General features: G+C 51.6%; 1 protein-coding gene across 1 annotated transcript in view; it reads right to left on the reverse strand.

Annotated features, from left to right (window-relative positions):
- The window catches only part of LOC124655647, an 18145-nt gene extending 1730 nt beyond the window's left edge, over positions 1–16415 (reverse strand). Inside the window, exon 1 of the mRNA XM_047194509.1 lies at positions 16080–16415. Coding sequence (XP_047050465.1) covers positions 16080–16415 — 336 coding nt within the window. The remainder of the gene's footprint in view (positions 1–16079) is intronic.
- Between the last annotated feature and the right edge of the window lie 690 nt (positions 16416–17105).

Here is a 17105-nt window from a genome sequence, read left to right on the forward strand (position 1 = left end):
GCCAGCACATGTGCCGACGGCCAAATGTCGGGGCCGTCGGCACAGAGGCCCTCGTCGACCGGCGACGGAGCAGACCGTCGGCGCACGGTCACCGTCGGCACACAGCTGTCTACACCGACGGTCACCGTCGGCGCAAACCGGACCGTCGGCACAGAAACTTGGCGCCCGAAGGTCACCGTCGGCACAGCCACGGCCGTCGGTACACGCGCAGACAGGCGGGCCCAGCCGTTAGGCTGTCACGGCGCCGTCTACAGTGTGCCGACGGTAGCCCACGGCGCAACGGCGGCCGTCGGCACAGGGACTGAAAACTGGGTCCCCCTTCTGCTGTGCCGACGGTCACCCACGGCACAAACAAGGCCGTCGGCACAGCCAATTATGCACATTTTTTTGTTTTTCCATTTTTTTTGCACCAAAGAGATAATTATTAATCCCAATCATTTTTTTTGTTTATTTATTTCTCACTGCTATTTTGGCGAACCCCTTTGCGGGAAACCTATATATATGTATAAGGGCGGTATAGAACCCCTTCGCCGGAAATCGAACCTCGGAGGGGTGAATGGCCCACACACGATACAAAATACTTAAGACTCACACACGATACAAAATACTTAAATAACTAGACTCACACACATACCAAAGCGCTTACGGAACTAGACCCACACACGAACCGAAACGGTTAAAGAACTACACCCACACGGAGGAAGCAAAACACTTAAAGAAACTACACCCACACACATGAACCAAAACACTTAAAGAACTAGACCCACACACAAATCAAAGCATTTAAAGAACAACGGGTCGACACATGACCCGCTAGACACACGGACTCGACACACACATATTAATCGGAGAAGTCGAAATCTTCATCCTCGGCTGGGGTGTCCTGCGAAGCGGTGGTTGTGAGGTTCCACAACCACCGTTCATCATTCTCCCCCATGTCGACGCCTCTCCTTTGGCGTACTCTGCTTCAACCTCGGCCTTCCTCTGCCGCTTTCCCGCCCTCCTCTCTCTCTCTGTACGTACGCTTCTCCTTCCGGAATGCGCGCGTTGCCTCGACGTCTCCGGGATGGTCTGCGCGCCATTGTGCCATGAGCTGCTCGTCCGCCTCGGTGGTATCAATCCGCCGGCTGGCCAGCCACGTGCCGCCGCGCTTCACCACTGTGAGCGAAGTAGTGGCTCGGTAGAGAGACTACGAGCTTCCGTCAGAGACCTGACCTCCGGGAAGTTCATTTCGTGGCGCGGCCGGCCAAACCTCCAAGCCGCAACGTCGTATGCGCGGGCAGCAGCCTCCTTCGTGTAGAAGGTGCCGAGCCACACACGCGTACTACCGGCGGTGATTTCAGCCGCGAAATGTCCCGCGGGCCGCGGGCGAACGCCGATGAAGCCCGTGTTGCTACGGCGACGAGGAGCCATCTCGGCGGCGGCTCAGCTCGAGAGGATTTTGTGGTTCTATTGGATGAGAGAAGTGATGAAGGGAGAAATGTTCGTTGGTGCTTGTTAGTGGAGAAGCCATGGCTATATATAGGCCGACGAGGGGCTGAAACGGCGGGAAAACATGGCGGGAGAGAATAGGCGGGAAAGGGGGGGGCGGGAAAAAGGGGGGGGGGAGAAGCGGGGGGAAAGGGTGGGCGGGAAAAAAGGGCGGGAGAGAAGGAGCGGGAAAGGGTGGGCGGGAAAAAAGGGCGGGAGAGAAGCAGCGGGAAAAGGGTGGGCGGGAAAAAAAGGGCAGGAGAGATTCTGCATGTATAGGGGGGAACTCCCTCGGAGGTGAACCGTAGAGAACCTTGGGATCATATGGGATGATCCTTATTTCCACATGTACCTATGACCTAACCAAGCTCAAACGTAGGCATACGCCCACCGGGGGAACCCCGATGGGATGCGATCAAAGGGGTAGACGGCGCGGTCAACGGAACTAGGGTTTCGTCAGAAATCGAGCATCGGACCTAGGGAATGGCCCCAAAAGTTGTGTGTGTCCACATGGCATGCACAAAAGTGATTTGAGATGGTTCTATATCCAATGCTACCCCCTGCGGGTGTGCCCGGCTTCTCGGACATGGGGTTCCTACACTTAGGCGGATTCGCATGTATAGGGGGGAACTCCCTCGGAGGTGAACCGGAGAGAACCTTGGGATCATAGGGTATGATCCTTGTTTCCACATGTACCTATGACCTAACCAAGCTCAAACGTAGGCATACGCCCACCGGGGGAACCCCGATGGGATGCGATCAAAGGGGTAGACGGCGCGGTCAACGAGAACTAGGGTTTCGTCGGGAAATCGAGCATCGGACCTAGGGAATGGCCCCAAAAGTTGTGTGTGTCCACATGGCATGCACAAAAGTGATTTGAGATGGTTCTATATCCAATGCTACCCCTCCGGGTGTGCCGGCTTCCCGGACATGGGGTTCCTACACTTAGGCGGATTACGCATGTATAGGGGGAACTCCCTCGGAGGTGAACCGTAGAGAACCTTGGGATCGTAGGGTATGATCCTTGTTTCCACATGTACCTATGACCTAACCAAGCTCAAACGTAGGCATACGCCCACGGGGGAACCCCGATGGGATGCGATCAAAGGGGTAGACGGCGCGGTCAACGGAACTAGGGTTTCGTCGGAAATCGAGCATCGGACCTAGGGAATGGCCCCAAAAGTTGTGTGTGTCCACATGGCATGCACAAAAGTGATTTGAGATGGTTCTATATCCAATGCTACCCCCTCCGGGTGTGCCGGCTTCCGGACATGGGGTTCCTACACTTAGGCGGATTCCGCATGTATAGGGGGGAACTCCCTCGGAGGTGAACCGGAGAGAACCTTGGGATCATAGGGTATGATCCTTGTTTCCACATGTACCTATGACCTAACCAAGCTCAAACGTAGGCATACGCCCACCGGGGGAACCCCGATGGGATGCAGTCAAAGGGGTAGACGGCGCGGTCAACAGAACTAGGATTTCGTCAGAAATCGAGCATCGGACCTAGGGAATGGCCCCAAAAGTTGTGTGTGTCCACATGGCATGCACAAAAGTGATTTGAGATGGTTCTATATCCAATGCTACCCCCTCCGGGTGTGCCGGCTTCTCGGACATGGGGTTCCTACACTTAGGCGGATTCTGCATGTATAGGGGGAACTCCCTCGGAGGTGAACCGGAGAGAACCTTGGGATCATAGGGTATGATCCTTGTTTCCACATGTACCTATGACCTAACCAAGCTCAAACGTAGGCATACGCCCACGGGGGAACCCCGATGGGATGCGATCAAAGGGGTAGACGGCGCGGTCAACGGAACTAGGGTTTCGTCGGAAATCGAGCATCGGACCTAGGGAATGGCCCCAAAAGTTGTGTGTGTCCACATGGCATGCACAAAAGTGATTTGAGATGGTTCTATATCCAATGCTACCCCTCCGGGTGTGCCGGCTTCCGGACATGGGGTTCCTACACTTAGGCGGTTCGCATGTATAGGGGGGAACTCCTCGGAGGTGAACCGGAGAGAACCTTGGGATCATAGGGTATGATCATTGTTTCCACATGTACCTATGACCTAACCAAGCTCAAACGTAGGCATACGCCCACCGGGGAACCCCGATGGGATGCGATCAAAGGGGTAGACGGCGCGGTCAACGGAACTAGGGTTTCGTCGGAAATCGAGCATCGGACCTAGGGAATGGCCCCAAAAGTTGTGTGTGTCCACATGGCATGCACAAAAGTGATTTGAGATGGTTCTATATCCAATGCTACCCCTCCGGGTGTGTCCGGCTTCTCGGACATGGGGTTCCTACACTTAGGCAGATTATGCATGTATAGGGGGGAACTCCCTCGGAGGTGAACCGGAGAGAACCTTGGGATCATAGGGTATGATCCTTGTTTCCACATGTACCTATGACCTAACCAAGCTCAAACGTAGGCATACGCCCACCGGGGAACCCCGATGGGATGCGATCAAAGGGGTAGACGGCGCGGTCAACGGAACTAGGGTTTCGTCGGAAATCGAGCATCGGACCTAGGGAATGGCCCCAAAAGTTGTGTGTGTCCACATGGCATGCACAAAAGTGATTTGAGATGGTTCTATATCCAATGCTACCCCTCTCGGGTGTGCCGGCTTCTCGGACATGGGGTTCCTACACTTAGGCGGATCGCATGTATAGGGGGGAACTCCCTCGGAGGTGAACCGGAGAGAACCTTGGGATCATAGGGTATGATCCTTGTTTCCACATGTACCTATGTCCTAACCAATCTCAAACGTAGGCATACGCCCGCGGGGGAACCCCGATGGGATGCGATCAAAGGGGTAGACGGCGCGGTCAACGGAGACTAGGGTTTCGTCGGAAATCGAGCATCGGACCTAGGGAATGGCCCCAAAAGTTGTGTGTGTCCACATGGCATGCACACAAGTGATTTGAGATGGTTCTATATCCAATGCTACCCCCTCGGGTGTGCCCGGCTCCCGGACATGGGGTTCCTACACTTAGGCAGATTCTGCATGTATAGGGGGGAACTCCCTCGGAGGTGAACCGTAGAGAACCTTGGGATCATAGGGTATGATCCTTGTTTCCACATGTACCTATGACCTAACCAAGCTCAAACGTAGGCATACGCCCACCGGGGGAACCCCGATGGGATGCAATCAAAGGGGTAGACGGCGCGGTCAACAGAACTAGGGTTTCGTCAGAAATCGAGCATCGGACCTAGGGAATGGCCCCAAAAGTTGTGTGTGTCCACATGGCATGCACAAAAGTGATTTTAGATGGTTCTATATCCAATGCTACCCCCTCCGGGTGTGCCCGGCTTCTCGGACATGGGGTTCCTACACTTAGGCAGATTCGCATGTATAGGGGGAACTCCCTCGGAGGTGAACCGGAGAGAACCTTGGGATCATAGGGTATGATCCTTGTTTCCACATGTACCTATGACCTAACCAAGCTCAAACGTAGGCATACGCCCACGGGGGAACCCCGATGGGATGCGATCAAAGGGGTAGACGGCGCGGTCAACGGAACTAGGGTTTCGTCGGAAATCGAGCATCGGACCTAGGGAATGGCCCCAAAAGTTGTGTGTGGCCACATGGCATGCACAAAAGTGATTTGAGATGGTTCTATATCCAATGCTACCCCTCGGGTGTGCCGGCTTCCGGACATGGGGTTCCTACACTTAGGCGGATTCGCATGTATAGGGGGAACTCCCTCGGAGGTGAACCGGAGAGAACCTTGGGATCATAGGGTATGATCCTTGTTTCCACATGTACCTATGACCTAACCAAGCTCAAACGTAGGCATACGCCCGCGGGGAACCCCGATGGGATGCGATCAAAGGGGTAGACGGCGCGGTCAACGGAACTAGGGTTTCGTCAGAAATCGAGCATCGGACCTAGGGAATGGCCCCAAAAGTTGTGTGTGTCCACATGGCATGCACAAAAGTGATTTGAGATGGTTCTATATCCAATGCTACCCCCTCCGGGTGTGCCCGGCTTCCCGGACATGGGGTTCCTACACTTAGGCAGATTCTGCATGTATAGGGGGGAACTCCCTCAGAGGTGAACTGGAGAGAACCTTGGGATCATAGGGTATGATCCTTGTTTCCACATGTACCTATGACCTAACCAAGGTCAAACGTAGGCATACGCCCACCGGGGGAACCCCGATGGGATGCAGTCAAAGGGGTAGACGGCGCGGTCAACAGAACTAGGGTTTCGTCAGAATTCGAGCATTGGACCTAGGGAATGGCCCCAAAAGTTGTGTGTGGCCACATGGCATGCACAAAAGTGATTTGAGATGGTTCTATATCCAATGCTACCCCCTCCGGGTGTGCCCGGCTTCCCGGACATGGGGTTCCTACACTTAGGCGGATTCGCATGTATAGGGGGAACTCCCTCGGAGGTGAACCGGAGAGAACCTTGGGATCATAGGGTATGATCCTTGTTTCCACATGTACCTATGACCTAACCAAGCTCAAACGTAGGCATACGCCCACAGGGGAACCCCGATGGGATGCGATCAAAGGGGTAGACGGCGCGGTCAACAGAACTAGGGTTTCGTCAGAAATCGAGCATCGGACCTAGGGAATGGCCCCAAAAGTTGTGTGTGGCCACATGGCATGCACAAAAGTGATTTGAGATGGTTCTATATCCAATGCTACCCCCTCCGGGTGTGCCCGGCTTCCCGGACATGGGGTTCCTACACTTAGGCAGATTCTGCATGTATAGGGGGGAACTCCCTCGGAGGTGAACCGGAGAGAACCTTGGGATCATAGGGTATGATCCTTGTTTCCACATGTACCTATGACCTAACCAAGCTCAAACGTAGGCATACGCCCACCGGGGGAACCCCGATGGGATGCAGTCAAAGGGGTAGACGGCGCGGTCAACAGAACTAGGGTTTCGTCAGAAATCGAGCATCGGACCTAGGGAATGGCCCCAAAAGTTGTGTGTGGCCACATGGCATGCACAAAAGTGATTTGAGATGGTTCTATATCCAATGCTACCCGCTCCGGGTGTGCCCGGCTTCCCGGACATGGGGTTCCTACACTAGAGGACCAACAAATACGAGAACTCGATATCAATTAGAGTCGTTTGCGTCTTTGGTAACTATTTATCTCCAGTTGTGTTTGTGTGTTGGTTTCATTCGTTTTATCTCGATGTTGGGATTTATCATTATTCCATGAATGAAATGCATAGTTGCCCCCTTGATTAAGTAGGGCACCCCCTCAAACACCAAGATGGGGCAAAAGTGGGGATGTTCTACGGCATTCTTTTTTCTCAGCATTATTGTAGCAACATCAGTCATGCCAGAACAAAAGATCAAAAAAAATAAAAAAAATAAAAAAATAAAAATAAAGAAATAAAAAATAAATAAAAAAAATAAAAAAGTGTGCCGACGGTCACCGTCGGCACATCCTGGCCGTCGGCACACAAACCCACTTAAGTGGGGGTCAACGCAGGCTGCCCTCCCAGATCGACGCCCTGCCCACGCCCCACGCGCCCTGCCCCCCGCGCGCGCCGCCGCCGCCGCTCGCCCCGCGCCGCCGTCCGTCCCCGGCCGCCGCTGCCCTCCCGGCCGCCGCCGTCCTCCCGGCCGCCGCGCGCGCCGCCGTCCCCCGCAGCCCCGCCGCGTGCCGCGCCGCCACCGTCCCCCCGCAGCCCGCCGGTGCCGCCGCCGCGCCGTCCCCCCGCAGCCCACCGGTGCCGCCGCCGTCCCCCCGCAGCAACCCGGTGCCGGCCATGGTAAGGTTTTTTTTTCTTTTTAGTATTTGCAATTAGCTAGGTAATTGTAAATTGTAAATTTGCAAATTGAAATAGAATTGAAATAGAATTGTAATAGAATTGTAATTGTAAATTTGCAAATTGAAATAGAATTTGCAAATTGAAATTGAAATGAAGTAAAGAATTTGGAAATTGAAATTGAAATTTTAATGTAAATTGAAATGAAAATGAAGGAATAGAAATGGAAATTGAAATTTGCATTGACAAATTTTTATTATTTTAACTAGGTCCAGTAGTGAGCATCCCGCGTGACGATCCCGGATCTTGCGGCGCATCTCTACGGCCGTCGACATCGCCGGTTGTTCGACTACTTCCTCTACGGCCGAGGGTGAGCTGAATTGCCGACTCCCCTCCGCATTTTTTATGTCATTAGATTTCATTTCTCCGTCAAGTCGCGTAACCTAGGTGTCAATTCCCGTCCGCAAGCGTTACGCGGATAAATATGCATTAGTGGTCGGCATATTTTGAACCGTAACGCTTGTGGCATTTACGGGACGATCGCCGGACCCGTAGTTGGGTACGTTTTCCATGTTACGCTCGGGTGCGAGACGGGATTTCGTCGGCGCCTCCTCGTTGTTCTCCGGATGCACATCCTCTCGGCTTTTGCCGAGACGTGTATCGGGAGAGCAGCGGGGAGGTGCTGCCGAAATTCGTCTCGCACCCGAGCAGCGTGGAGAACGTACCCAACTACGGGTCCGAGGCTGCTAGGAGCCCACCTAGTAGAGATGTAGGTTGATGCACGCGTTTTCGCCGGTAGAAAAGTAAAAATATGATGCATTCAATTTCATGCTACTATTTGTTGTTTGTCACGCAATAAAGCGGGATGGCTGATAATGAGTGGATGTACGGTGGCCGTGTTAGTTCGACTCAAGTGACGGATGAATGGAAATGGAAGACCGATTTGTTAGTGAAGGAGTTAGCTCGTGGTTCGAAGGGGATTGTTCGTCCCCGTTGCCCTTGCAATGTCTGCGGGAGGCGTCATCCTAAGGATATTCTAGAGATGACTAAACACCTTTGGTGGAATGGGTATATGCGTGACTACGACCCGCCGGTCGACTTTTCTCGGCACGAACGTGATAGAGGTGAGGTGATGCGGCAGCGGATCGATGGCAATGAGAACGATGGCATCTTAAACTTGCTAGATGATCTTCGGGATGCTGACATGCCGGAGTTACCATGGGACGAACGAGTCCGAACCGGAGGAACCGCCCGAACCGGAGGGACCGCCACAACCGGAGGAACTTCCGGAGGAGGAACCTGAGCCAACCGCGAGGGCCTTCATTGATATGATGGCCTCGGCTAGGAGGCCTCTATACCCGGGTGCAAAAATGTCTCAACTTGATGGCATCACGCAGTTGCTAGCCGACAAGTGCATGTTTGAGAGTACTCGAGCATCCTTTGAAAAGACTCCGAGCACGATGAGGTAACATGTTGCACGAAGGTCATTGCTTGCCCAAGACCATGTACGAAACGAAGAAAATCTTGAAAGCATTGAAAATGGATTATGTAACATATGATGTCTGTCCAAAACTTTGCCTTTTGTTTTGGAAAGACTATGCGGATGACAAGTACTTGTGCCAAGTGTGGTCACTCTAGGTATCATGAGGTAGATGTAGGCAATGGTCGGAAGAGGCGGACAAAAGTAGCCATAAAGATTCTTCGTTATCTCCCATTCATCAAAAGAATCCAGCGGCTTTACATGTTCGAGGAGACGCAAGCGAGATGACATGGCATAAGACCGGGATAAGATTGCAAGACGAGAAGAAACGGGTACCCATGGTACATCCATCTGATGGTCAATCATGGAAGCGCTTCGATGAAAAGCACCCAAATGAGGCAAGTGAGGCTCGGAATGTTAGAATTGCGATAGCAACCGATGGATTCAACCCATATGGTATGTCGACTGCCGCGTACAGCTGCTGGCCCATGTTTGTTATTCCGCTCAATCTCCCTCCCGGAGTCGTAATGCAAAGGAAGAACATATTCTTGTCGATGATCCTTCCAGGGCCTGAATATCCAGGGAAGAAATTGAGTGTCTTAATGCAACCACTTGTGGATGATTTGCACCACTCGTGGCATCACGGTACATTGACATACGACCGAGCATCAAAGAGAAACTTCATCATGAAAGTTTGGTTCCACTATTCGATGCATGACCTACCCGGGTACGCCCTATTCCGTGGGCATAGTACAGCTGGTAAGTTTCCATGCCCGGTGTGCGGGCACGAACTAGAATTCGAGGCACCTAAAAGCTGGACACAAATATGTTGCCTTTGACAAACACCGCAAGTTCCTCGAGTCCGGGGCATCGGTTCGGATCCGACAAGAAAAACTTCACGAAAGGCGTAGTTGTGCTTGAACATAAAGAAATACCAAAGTTCAATGGTGCAAGCTGTTGATGCTGAGCTACGTGCTCTCCGGCCTAGTAAGGAACCCGGCCACCAATTTGAGGGATATGGTAAAACGCACAACTTGGACTCACATAGCGGGCATAACGAGCTCGAGTATTACAAGGACCTTGAACTTCCCCATAATATCGATATGATGCACACCGAAAAGAATTGTGGGGAGGCATTCCTTAACACCTGCTGGAACATACCAGGCAAGTCAAGGGATAATGTTTCAGCTAGAGTCGATATTGAGGAGATATGTGACAGGGTGGCTCTACACATGCAGCCTCCTGAGGGCAATCGAAAAGGTTGGTTAAAGCCGCATGCCAAGTACTTGTCTTGATAGCGCCGACAAGAAGGAGGCATTTACGTGGCTCAAATATGACGTGATGTTCCCCGATGGTTATTGTTCGAATATGAGTAAGGGAGTCAATCTTGCTACGGGAAAAATAAACGGGCTCAAGAGTCACGACTATCATATATGGATTGAGCGGCCGATGCCGGTGATGCTTCGAGGGTATCTCCCCGATCATGTCCGGCGAGTGCTTGCGGAGGTGAGCCATTTTTTCCGCACGGTCCGTGCTAAGCGAGATATGTACCAAGGTGATTGAGAAGGCTGCGGCGGCAAGTGCCGGACATGCTATGCAAGTTAGAGATGATATTCCCCCCGGGCTTCTTCACTCCGATGTTACATCTCATCGTGCATCTCGCCAACGAGGCACTCTTGGGGGGACCGGTGCGGTATCGTTGGCAGTTTTGTATTGAGAGGGAGTTCAAATATATTCGGTACAAATGTGGAAACAAAAATAAGATTGAAGCATGCATAGCTGAGGCAACTCTCCTCCATGAGATGGCGGACGCCACGACAATGTACTATGCCAATGATGTGCCCACTAAGCATAACCCGGTCGCTCGGTACAATTCCGATGAGCCCAACCGTGACCCAAAGCTCTTGCTCTTCAAATATCCCGGTGGCAAGGCCGGTGCCTCAAAAGTGGAGAACATTTCGCCGGAAGAGAAGGATTGCATAATGCTTTACGTGCTTATGAACATGGAGGAAGTGGTCGATTTCATGAGGTAAAATGATGAACCAATTACTTTGCAATCGGTAACTTGGTTTTGGTCTAATACGTATTTTCTCCTTTCAGCCAATTCCATGATGAAATGTGGTCGGGAAGAAATGGTCCCACTCCCACGCGGTGGTACACTCTTCGAAAGAGGGTGCCCCGCCCTTAAATAAAAGCTTCGTGAACTGGTTCCATGAAAAAGTAATTTCTCAAATGTTCCTCTTACTTTGCAATCCGTGACTTGTCTTATTACACGTAACTAATGCACAAAATAATCTGAACTGAACTTGTAGGGAGCTGATCCCAACGTTGAGATGACAGATGAGTTGAGATGCGTTTCCCAGGGTTTTAACCGTAGAGTCCATACGCATGAGAAGTATGATGTAAATGGATATCGCTTCCATACGGAGTTTCACCAGAAGAACCGGCCTAATGCAAAAACAATAAATACTGGGGTCTACACCCGCGGAGCCGATGATCTTGATTACTATGGAAGGTTACAAAAGGTATACGAGTTGATGTTCAACAACGCAAACATAGAACTCAAGCTCTTTGTGTTCAAATGCCACTGGTTTGACCCACACGGTGGAATGAGAAGCACCCCCTCCATTGGTTTAGTTGAAGTTAGGCCTACAACCACCTACAGCGGATCCGACGTCTATGTTGTGGCTCACCAAACCAAGCAAGTTTATTATTTGTCCTACCCATGTCAGAATGAGGAACTCATGGGCTGGGAAGTCGTGTTCCAGGTATCGCCACATGGTAAGCTACCCATCCCCTCCGAGGACGATTACAACAACATTGACCCGGTAACATATGAGGGAATTTTCTATCAAGAGGAAGAGCAGTTCGGGGCTCTTCAAATAGACATAGGTCTTCAGGATCTCCACAACGATGTACAAATGCGTGGTGAGACCGTGGTGGACCTGAAGGACATAGCTATGCTCACCAAGCGCCATGCGAACAAAGACAACATTGTCGAGACTCAACCGGAACCCAATGCCGACCATGAATACTCATATGATACTGATTTTGATAGTGAGGCTGAGAACCCAATGCCTAGAGATGAGAGTGGTGATGAATGGTGAGGGTCTTTTATGCTTAGTACCTACATTATCATTATGCTTAATACATACATTTGTCATTATGCTTAGTACCTACATTATCATTATGCTTAATACATACATTTGTCATTATGCTTAATACCTACATTTTTCATTATGCTTAGTACCTATATTTGTCATTATGCTTATTAATTTTCAACATGCTTATTAAATATTTTCTCTTTTCTTATGCGGGTAATTGCCCAATATGAGCGGACGGAAGGCATCATCGAGCTCCTTGCTTGATCGGATGCATCGGCGGAAGCCGGGGCCGGGTGCTTCCGGACGGAGTGGAAGACCCATTGTTCCCACCCGGCGTTACGAAGACGCGAGACGGAGGACGGGGAGGACGAGGGGGAGGACGAGCTGGAGGACGAGGGGGAGGACGAGGCCGGAGGACGAGGGGAGGACGAGCCGGAGGACGAGGGGGAATGCACGGCTCCTTCTAGCCGACATTCCCTCGCGCTCGGCTCGGTGGCTTCACGGTCTATGGACGAGGAGGAGGACACTAGGGAGGAGGAGGAGGACACTAGGGAGGAGGAGGAGGAGTCTAGGGACGAGGAGGCTTCGACGGAGATGGCTCCGAAGAAGTTGCGGATTCGTGGGGAAGCGCAGGTTCCCGATGAGAGTAAGGAACCTGCTACGGAGGATGAGAAGTGGCTCCTTGTCCCGGGAAAGATAGAGTAAGTAGTAAGGTGATTTCATTTTCGTTATGACACTTAGCATTTTCTAATGTTTGATAATTGTGCAGGAATTTCACATACACGGGGAAGAATGTCCGCGTGCCGGGGAGTCCGATTGGAGCTGCTATTAGGAAGTACTGGCCGGGGATGTACACTCCGGTCCTTGGGGGCGAGTCCAAGCTAGCCTACACTTGGGAAGACTTTGAGATAGCGCCTTACCACTGGCTTTACTTCCGCCGCCGACGCCGTGATCAAGAAGTTTTGGGTACGTAATGCATACTCTTTGGGTTTCGTTCATATGTAGTTGATAACCCCACCGTGATAACTCATGCCTCTCACACTTTACGTTATGCTTGATTGCAGCGCAATTATAGGGTGGCGGCCGAGCATAAGGAGAGGGCGGACGTGGTGCTCCGTAACATGTGTCGGAAGTTGACACGGCAGCGAGTGGTACAACCGAGAGGATCACGTGCATCGGCCACTTCTATGCTGAGCGGGCGTAAGGTACACAAAGCCTGAGATTGTGCAGGGACTCGCCCCGGCTATGACGATAGATGACTTCATGTCGGTAAGTAATTGTCAATGCGATTCTATGTACCGCGGCTAACTTGCAACTATATTGTTTGTTCTTCAAATGAGTTTTGATTTTGCAGGTTGTACCACATTGGGCTGATAATAATAAGAGGGCCGCCTTCATGGAGTTGGTCAAGAATTGGGTCGGCGAAAACCCCGATTTCAAGGCCGTGAGCGACCGGAACAAGGCCAACCGTGGGAATCGGGGAACACACATCTGCGGGGAGCAGCGGCACCGATCGCTATCGGGAGCGTACGGTACATATAAAAATGGAACAAGCTGCATTTTTTGATTTTCGATGATATGCATAACATTTGTTTTGTGATGCAGGGGAAGAAGCTCGGGAGGGAACTTGGTGAGATGGAAGCGTGGACGCACATGAAGCTGGTGACGCCCCGTCCGAACGAGCCTCGGCCCGCGCCTGAGATGTACTACGGCAAGGCCAAAGAGAACAAGGAAAGATACTGCGAGGAGTACGCCAAGCTCCATCCAGAGGTGGAGGACCCTATGACCGAGCCGGTCGACGAGGTGGCGATGATGCTAGCGGGGTCCGGCCAGCCGCATGGACGTCCTGCCTGCCTTGCTGGGGGTTTCAAGCCTCAGAGGAACTTCATGCAGATCAAGGCTACCCTCCCCTCCGGCAGCTACGCTACCTCCTCGCGGACTACATGCCGTTCTCGGGTAGAGGTTGATGTAAGTCATCCACACTTTCATCCTCTGTTTTGACTCTTGTTCCCGAATGGCTATGTTGATGAGACGCATTATTTCTGAAATTGTAGACTCAGCTCGAGGAGGCCTATGCGGTAGCTTACGAGGAGTATCTCGAGAAGATTAAGGAGCATGACCTTGTGAAAGATGCCTATGTCCGGTGGACGAGCAACCGGATGGAGGTAAGTTTCAATCTCTATGGTTGCAAAACATCATAAGTCCCCATGTTTGAATCCGAGCTATCTCTCCCGTTTCTTGCGAGTTTCACTCGGTTCATGATGACCTGGAGTGCGAGAGGAACCACTCCCGAGCCACCTCATCCGGGGCCGACGCCGGTGTTCCCGTCCAAGGAGGAGTTCTATATCATGTACAAGCGTCGGCGTCGGTTGACCCCGGTAAGTTGCTAACTTGGCTAAGTTGCTAACTTGGTGTGACATGGCTAAGTTGCTAACTCCCTCCAACATGTAGGGATTGGGAGAATCCGGGAACGACACTCCTTGTGGTACGCCGATGCACCCCGGTCGCCATTCTCCTGGTGCTTACGCCGAACCTCGGCATTTTTCTGGTTCCGGTGGCTCTCGTCGTGGTTCTACCTCCCCGAGCACCGTCGAGATACAGCGGCCTCACTTCACCCACTCGGAGCTAGATCGTCTGTAGCTAGATCGTCACTCGGGTGGTGCACCACCATAGTTTCTACATTGTACTAGCTACATGACACATGCTATATGTGTAGAATGATCTATGTAGGATGACTATATGTACCGTATTGCTTGTGTGCTATATTTGTACTAAATTTGGGATTTGGTGCCATATTTGTGCTATATCTGTGATGTGAGCTATATGTGTGCAATTCGTATATGATACTGCTATTTTATATGCAATTGCTGTGCAAATGGAGCAAAATCAGGAAAATTAAAAAAAACTGGGCAGCAGCTGTGCCGACGGTGTCACCGTCGGCACGAGCCCGTAAGCTGTGCCAAATGGCGGGGTCCGTGCCGACGGTGACACCGTCGGCACAGCTGCTGCCCAGCGCGCGTTTTTCTCAGTTCAAATCAAAACGTTTTCCCGCCGGTTCTGGAAAAAAAAAAGATGAAACTGTGCCGACGGTGAAACCGTCGGCACAGGTGGGCACGTTGACGGCAGCCGGCGTGACGGCGAGATGGGTGTGCCGACGATGGGCAGGCCGACGGCCACCGTCCAGCCGTCGGCGTACGCCTGTGCCGACGGTGTCATGATGCCCCGACGGTGCACGCGCGAACCCCGACGCCATCTGTGCCGACGCCGGTACGCCGACGGTCACCGTCGGCAGAGACGGTGCCGACGGTGGACTTACCTGTGCCGACGGTGCGGGGCCGTCGGCCCACGGCGTCTCCCCCGTAGTGACTTTGTACACCTCAAAGGATAACTGTTCAAGAATTATATGTATTTCAGTGTATACGGTAGTATTTACCATAATAGCCCTGGTTTCAAAAGGAAGGTAGCACTTTCAGGTCATTTGGGCACCCGAAAAATTCAGAAAATTCAAATTTTGGAAAAAATTCAAACTTCTCAGAAAAATCTGGAAAAATTTCAGAAAATCAAAACCATCAAAAGGAGTCTATTGTTACATTTTGAGCAATTTCTGGGCAGATTTGCATCGTTAAACAAACATTTTCTGTTCGAAATTTCTCAAATTTTGGTCGAAAAAAATTCTTCTCAGAAAAATCTGAAAAAATTACAGAAAATCATAAACACCAATACCATTGTACTGTTATAATTTGAGGCATTTCTGGGCACATATGGTCCAGCAAACTGAGGTGCGAAGTTCTGTCCAGAAACTTCAACACCAAATACAAAAAAATTCAGCAGCAATTCCCCTCAATTTGTCACAAATTAACAATCAGAACTGAAACAAAATCATAGATAGTCTCACAAGCACAGTTTAATAAGTTCACATACTGTCACGACAGTAAGATAGGATTCCAACTTGAGAATAGGCTCTCTCCCCGCAGGCCCCTGTTGAGAGTCGACCCCCGTTCTTCGTCTTCGCCCCTTCCCGTCTCTCTCTCCGGTGGCGTTGCCGGCCGGTGGGAAGATGGAGTAGGTGGTTGGCCACTGTTTGTATATAGGACTAGTAGTATTAGGATTAGGTCTAGGCTTTGTGTTGCCCTGGTGGCTTCTGGCGTTATGCCGTGTTTGAGCTACCCCCTGGTGCCGGTGAGCAACGCTGGGGGGCTGCCGGCTCTGCCTTGGTCGCGCTATCCATGGTGGATGGTACAAGGCTGGGATAGATCTGGTGTTTGCTCTGCAAATAAGCTCACGAGGTGGCTAGTCCTGGCGGATTTGGGGATGATTTCATCCTGGCCTTTCTGCTGCCATGGTGGGAGTGGAGATGCTGAAGATGTGTTTGTCACTGGATTTGTCAGATTCGTCACCGCGTCGGAGATGGGTCTTCGGCGTTGGACCAAGAGCAGGTTCTGCTGCTTCATCTTGGGCTCATCCTCGGCGACGTGTGTCGTCGTCGACTCTGCTGGCCGAATGGCGGCCATTTGGAGTGCTGGCAAGCTGCGCAGCCTCCCCTTATTCCTCCCGGCCTTGATGCCTGATGGGAGGCAGTATGGCTTCAAGCTGGCGTCTGTAGCTTGTCTATTCGGCATCTGCCGGCGACGTAGCGACGGCGAGGTCTTCATGCCAAGTGGTTTGTCCCCGGTGGTGAAGATCTCGGTCAGGCGATGGAGTCTGGTGGAAGATGGACCCGATTGCTTTCCACAACTTGCCTTCAGGGTCTTTTATGTAAAGTTCCTATGTGCGGTTGTAATTTTCTGGGTCACTTGTACTGTAATGCAAAATCAATGAAAGTATCTGGGTCCTTCGGGACCCATCTCCTGTTCAAAAAAAAAAATAAGTTCACATAAGACTTTAAACATGTTGTTGGCATGCAGAAGAAGTACCAAAAGCAACAAGCTACATAGTTTCATAAACATGATTGATTCAGCCACCAAGCTAATAGAGGAGGCTTCGTTTTACACCAGATGCAGGCTGCAGTACTTGAGGCGATGGTGGCGGAGGTAGCACATGTGCAAATGGAACATTCTTTTTTGTTTTCTTCGTCGTCGATGTAGTCTTCTTCACTGGGGTGTTTTTCTTGCACTAGTAGAAAAAGGGGCAATAGGCCCGGTCCATTTGGGCCTTCAGTCCCGGTTCCCCAACCGGGACCAATTAGGCGGGACTAAAGGGGGTACCCTTTAGTCCCGGTTCAAAGTTTAACCGGGCCTAAAGGCCTCGACACGTGGTGCGGCCAGGGAGCTCGCGGTGGAAGGCCTTTGGTCCAGGTTCGTGGTACGAAC

Source organism: Lolium rigidum, chromosome 5 (genome assembly GCF_022539505.1).
Source record: "Lolium rigidum isolate FL_2022 chromosome 5, APGP_CSIRO_Lrig_0.1, whole genome shotgun sequence".
Taxonomy (NCBI): domain Eukaryota; kingdom Viridiplantae; phylum Streptophyta; class Magnoliopsida; order Poales; family Poaceae; genus Lolium; species Lolium rigidum.